General features: G+C 42.9%; 1 protein-coding gene across 6 annotated transcripts in view; it reads left to right on the top strand.

The window, feature by feature from the left end:
* The window catches only part of Sbno1 (strawberry notch homolog 1), an 81,656-nt gene that overhangs the window by 30,760 nt on the left and 44,605 nt on the right, over nucleotides 1-6,291 (top strand). For all 6 annotated transcript variants that reach the window (XM_004635876.2, XM_004635877.2, XM_023720458.1 and 3 more), the window contains one exon: nucleotides 3,735-3,835. In XM_004635876.2, the coding sequence (XP_004635933.1) occupies nucleotides 3,735-3,835 (101 nt within the window). The remainder of the gene's footprint in view (nucleotides 1-3,734; nucleotides 3,836-6,291) is intronic.

A 6,291-nucleotide genomic window follows, 5' to 3' on the forward strand; every position in this document is an offset into this window, starting at 1 on the left:
GCTGGGGATTGAACCGCAGTCCCTGTGCTTTTGTTTAGCTTAGCTTGTTCTAAGCAGGTGCTTTAGACCACTGAGCCATCTCACCAGCCCCATGTCTTCTGTTTTCATGGCAACAACTTTGTCTTTTGTAAACTGTGCCACAGTCTTTGGAGGGTTTCTTTGTGTCTTTAAAGAGCTGGGTATAAAAGAGGCATTCCCTGCCTTGCTCTACGTGTTTGCAGTTTATACCCAGTTCTAGGGAAGCAGAGATCTAGAGGCATTGGTAGAGAGCATTTTGCTTTGAAATGAACTTTTCAGGATTATGGAATAGCTTCATTAATACCACGAGTTCATCTCAGTATTATGCATTATGAATAGCCAGTTAATGTGGTGTTTTTGTTGTTTTATTGTTGTTGTTATTGTTGTTTTGGCAAAACCAGGGATTGAATTCAGGCCCTTGTGCTTGCCAGGCAAGTGCTTATTCTACTGAGCCATCTCCAAGCCCCAGTTAATGTGGTTTTTAATCCTTTAATTCAATTTTTATTTTTACACTTTCTATGCCTGTGAATCATGTGAGAATCTTGCTCAGAAGCAGAATCTGATTTGGGATGGGGCCAAAACCTCTACATTCATTCATTTATTCATTTGCCATGCTGAACTTAAGGCCTTGCATGTAATACGCAAGTGTGCTGCCACTAAGCTACATCCCCACCCAACTCCTCCATTTCTAAAAAAGCCCTGGAGAGATATTCTGGCCTTTGTTTTTTTTTTTTTTTTTTTTTTTTTCCTGAGATAGGGTCTGACTTTGAACTCAATATGTTGCCCAGGCAGACCTTGATCTTGTTGTTATTCTCCTTCCTCAACCTCCGGAGTGCCGCCACTGCAGGTCCAGCTTCTTTTATTTTTCTTGTGACGAAGCTTCCCTAAGTCACTAAATTGCTGCATTTTGAACTTATGACCCCCCCCCCCAAGTGCTGAGATTGTAGACTGTGCCACCATGCACAATCCATTCAGTGTTTTTTTAAAGTGTACAGTTTGCTGCTTTGGTAGTCAGGCTGGCGATCTCATCAGCTTGGGTAGCCGAAACAAGGACTGAAAGCTCAAGCCCAGCTTGTATGATTTAGGAAGACCTTGTTTCAGAGTAGAAAACAAATGAGTGGGCTGGTGAGATGGCTCAGTGGTCTAAAGCACCTACTTAGAACAAGCTTAGCAAAGCACAGGAACCGAGGTTCAATCCCCCAGCACCACATGCCAGCCAGCCCGCCCCCTGGTGGGCTGAGCTGCCCCCCCTTCAAATTAAAAAAAAAAAGAAAACAAATGAATGAGGATGTAGTTTGCAAGGCCCTGGGTTCGATTCCCAGCACATTAAGTTTTATCCTCCCAGGGCCGGGGAGATAGCTCAGTAAAATAAACACTTGCAAGCACAATGGCCTGAGTTCAATCCCCGGTTCCACCAAAAAAAAGTTTCATCCTCCCATCCCTTGCCCGTTTGTCTTGGTATGTGTTATTTATTTTTTCAAGAGGGTTTTGGAATTGTCTGGGCTGGGCTTGAACTTGTGGCCCTCTTGCCTCAGCCTCCGAGTGCTCTGATTACTTATGTGAGCCCTACCTCCCAAGTACTTTTTAAGGGGAAAATAGAATTTTTTAATCTCTATTTCCAACTTCAGTAGCACAGTTTTAGAAACAAATGTGAACCCATAAGAGCAACTATTTTCCATTCCTGCCTTTGTAGTGTTATAAGAGTATGCGAATCTCCCTAATGCCCCCCCACGCCCCCCCACCTTTTTTTTTTTGAGCTGGCTTGCCCACTCTGAGGGCGGGGCTGGCGCTGCATTTGGTGCCTGGGATCCAACTACAGTCCTCTGCACTTGCCTAAGCAGGTGTTTTAGATGGTTGAGCTTTCTTGCCGCCCCAAATCCCCCTTTTGTGACAGTCCCATGGTCAGGACTTTTGGAGATAGCAGTTCTTACCTTAGTTAGCCTTTGCCCTGTGGGGTTTTTTTTTTTTCCCTTTCTGTTTTTGTGGAACTGGGGATTGAACTCAGACCCTTGTGCTTGGCAGGGAAGCACTTATTCTACTGAGCCAGCTTCCCAGCCCCCATACCCTGTGTGTTTTATTTCACAGTTTTAACATAAAGATGGATGTTGGTTCTTGTGTCTTTTTTGGTCAGTTATGTTGGGATATTTTGAAGTTTTGGTATCAAGGGACTAGGATGAGGGTATAGGGGATTATGAAAGGGTGTCCTCTTCCTGACAATTTACATGGGTATGTATGCACTAACATCAGGCTCTGGGAATGAAGTGATAGACTTTGAGTATACAGTTTCTCCTTCTAAATAAATTGTGTATCTTCTTTAACTTTTTTTCCCCCCATGGTACTAAGAATTGAACTCAGGACCTTGCATTTGCCAGGCAGGCACTTATTCTATTGAGCTATCTCCCTGGCCCTCCTTAACTGTTTCAATACCTGTGTAGGACAGTATACAAGTTTGTGGCAGAATTGATTATTTGGAATTGGTAATTTTGTTTACAGGGTTTGGAGCAGTCTTAATGGATGAGTAAGAATTGACTTTATGTAGTAACAAATGTAATGTTTCGGTTGGTGGTTTGTTCCCTTTTGGCTGTACTTTTATATCAGAGTCACTATTCTGACTGCATCCCAGGAGCTAGGTGCTAGTCAGGAAATCAGGACTACTTTTCATTGCCTGCCTTTGGAGTGCAGGATGTTGTCCTGACCTGGCTAAGGTGCAGGGTACCACCTGGAGTGGCTCCAGGTGCTCAGAGGTACGCAGCTCTTGGTGGAAAATGGCTTGCTCTGGCATTTTGGATTTAATGTGCCAGCCCGAGGCACTCTGAGCATTCCTGGCCTCAATTCTCCTGTGCCCTCCCAGCTGACAGGAGGCTTGTAGAGTGGAAAGGTGGGAGCCTCAGGTTTTGTGTGTGTATTTAAGAGCTATTTGAAAATCACTGAAGAAGAAAGGGTTCTTTGTTTGTATCTTCATTCTGAGAATGGCAGAAATGAAAATTTCCCAAATTGATTTTCTTTATTTTGTTTCTTTCTTTATTTTTTGACGGAACCGGGGATTGAACTCAGACCCTTGTGGTTGCCAGGGAAGCGCTTATTCCACTGAGCCATCTCCCTGGCCCTAAATTGATTTTCTTATAGAATTTTTTTACCTTGAGAAGTTATAGGTTAGGCTGGGGAGATGGGCCTGCAAGCTCAGGGTACTGAGTTCAATCTCCGGTACCACAAAAAAAAAAAGTTAAAGGTCATATCTGCAGAGATTTTTTTTCCCTAGTAAGCCATGTGGAGTGTCTCAAAGTAATGGTGGCTTTTGTATCTGTATGAAACCATCATGTAGTTGTGGTTAGTATGCTTTCAAGTAATTTTTGTTTACCTTGCATGCTTTTCCTGTGTTGTTTTCTAGGATTCTCCTGTAAATGCATATCCTTAATTTAGTAGCAGGCAGATTGATGGTTTTTTGAATCTTTAAACCATAGGCACTCATTGCTATCTGTTTATCAATAAAACTTTGAAAAAAAAAATAAAATAAAACAAAATAAAAAAAATAAACCATAGGCAAAGAAATTGAGATTTTTTTTTTCTTTTTCTTTTTTTTTTTTTTTTTGCGGAACCGGGGATTGAACTCAGGTCCTTGCGCTTGCCAGGGAAGCACTTATTCCACTGAGCCATCTCCCCAGCCCCAATTGAGATTTTTTTTTTAAAAAGCCAGTAAATTGATTTCTCTTCTACAGCTGATGTGAGCAATGGTACAGTGAAGAAAGAGTCTTCTAATAAAGAAGTAGCAAGAATATGGATAAACGACATGAAAATGAGGAGTTTTTCCCCGACTATGGTGAGTCTTGGGTATCTGTGTCTATAGGTTGTGTGGGTTGTTGTTGTTTTTTTGTCCATCATCGGGGATGGAACTCTGGACCTTGTGCGTGCCAGTCAGGTGTGTATGCCACTGAGCTGTCTCCCCAGTCCTCCTGTGTCTATAGTTTTGAATAGGTGTGTGTGTATGTGAGAGAGAGACAGACAGACAGACAGACAGACAGAGACAGAGACCAGGACTCAAACTCACGACCTCAAGCTTGCCAGGCAGGCACTGTGCCACTGAATTATGAATTATATTCCTGGTCTGTGTAGTATATTTTTTTAGTTTTTAATTTTATTTATTTATTTATTTTTGTGTGTGTGTGGCCAGCTCAGCCCACCAGGGGGCGGGGCTGGCTGGCATGTGGTGCTGGGGGATTGAACCGTGGTCCCTGTGCTTTGCTTTGCTTAGCTTAGCTTGTTCTAAGTAGGTGCTTTAGACCACTGAGCCATCTCACCAGCCCCCTGTGTAGTATATTTTTGTATTGGTCTGGTGGGACACTCTTGTAATCCTAGCACTCTGGAGGCTGAGGCAGGAGGGGTTGGTACAAGCTGTAGGCTAGCCTGCACTACATGTCAGCACCCTGTCTCAAAAACCCAGAAAGGGGGCCAGGGAGATGGCTCAGTAGAATAAGCACTTCCCTGGAAAGTACAAGGGCCTGAGTTCAATCCCCGATTCCGCCAAAATGAATAAGTAAAAAAGAAAGAAAGCTAGGTGTGGCTATGCATGTTTGTAACCATAACACTCAGGAGGCTGAGGGAAAGGATTGCTGTAGGCTTGAGGCCAGCCTGAATTACATAGTCAGACCGTTTTTGAAAAAGTACTCTAGAACATGGAGCTGGTGAGATGGCTCAGTGGTCTAAAGCACCTACTTAGAATAAGCTTAGCAAAGCACAGGGACTGCGGTTCAATCCCCCAGCACCACATGCCAGCCAGCCCCGCCCCCTGGTGGGCTGAGCTGGCCACGCGCACTCACACACACACACACACAAATAAATGAAGGTAGCCTTTAAAAAAAAAAAGTACTCTAGAACAACAGAAAATTTAAGGTAGACTGTTTATTGAAATAAGTTGGGGCTGGTGAGATGGCTCAGTGGTCTAAAGCACCTACTTACAACAAACTAAGCAAAGCACAGGGACCCCGGTTCAATCCCCCAGCACCACATGCCAGCCAGCCCCGCCCCCTGGTGGGCTGAGCTGGACACACACATAAATAAAATAAATAAATTAAAAAAAAAAAGAAATAAGTTATTACAAGACTGTGCGTGGTGGTGTGTTCCTGTAATCCCAGCTCTTGGGAAGTTGTAAACAGGTGATCACTACGAGTCTGATCTAGGAGTGAGACCCTGAATGCCCTGTTAGACCCTTCCCTAAAATACAAAAAAAGGAAAGAAAGAAAATTATTATATACTACACAGGGTGATTAAAACTTATATTTGAGAGTATATAAGTATTGTATGTAACACTGATCTTTTTATTCAGAATTTTATTTGATAAGAAAAGACAATGTAGGGATAACTAGAAATCTTTGATAGACTTGACACATGTAATCTCAGCAGTTGGGAAACTGAGGCAGGAGGCTTGCCATGAGTTTGGGACAACTTTCACTATGTAGTAAGATCCTGTCTTAGGGCTGGGAAGATGGCTCTGTGGAATAAGTGCTTCCCTGGCAAGCGTAAGGGCCTGAGTTCAATCTCCGGTTCCACCAAAAAAAAAAAAAAAAAAAAAAAATCCTGTCTTAAAAAAAGGGAGAAAGAAAAGTTCAACAGCTGTAATTATTTCAGGAGTGAATCTGACTGAATATGTGTAACTTAAGACCTGTCAGATCATATAGTAATCTAGTTTTCTATAATTTGTTCTTAAATACTTGATATGTGTGCATGCCTGTAATCCTAGTACCTGGGAGGCTGAAGCAAGAGGAACACAAGTTTGAGGGCAGCTGTGGTTAGTGGGTTTGAGGAGAGCCCGGCCTACATAGGAGATGCTGTTTCACAAAAACAATTAAAATGAGGAAAAATTTTCCGTGTAATTGATTTTATATATTTATTAACATCTGTTGATAACTCTGGGGTAGTGGGCTTTTTTTTTTTTTAATTTTTGTTTTTTTGGTGGAACTGGGGATTGAACTTAGGCCCTTGTGCTTGCCAGGCAAGCGCTTACTTTACTGAGCCATCTCCCAGCCCCAGTGGGCTTCTATAAGAATAGTGCACAGTTCCTCTTTCAATAAGCATCAGCTCTCACAAATAGCAGGATTCCGCCTTAGCTCACAGTATTGGAGAGCACAGTGTGATGTTGATGATGTGGGCGCTGAGTTTCGAGGGAGGCAGGGCCTCCATAAGCATGAATTTCCTCTTGGGAAGGTGCTGTGTGCTGCTGGGCTTTGTAAAGAGATGGTGAAGGCATTTTAGGGAGGGCACCAAAGTATTACTAGTTTT

Source organism: Octodon degus, unplaced genomic scaffold (assembly GCF_000260255.1).
Source record: "Octodon degus isolate 3935 unplaced genomic scaffold, OctDeg1.0 scaffold00076, whole genome shotgun sequence".
In the NCBI taxonomy this organism is placed as follows: Eukaryota; Metazoa; Chordata; class Mammalia; order Rodentia; family Octodontidae; genus Octodon; species Octodon degus.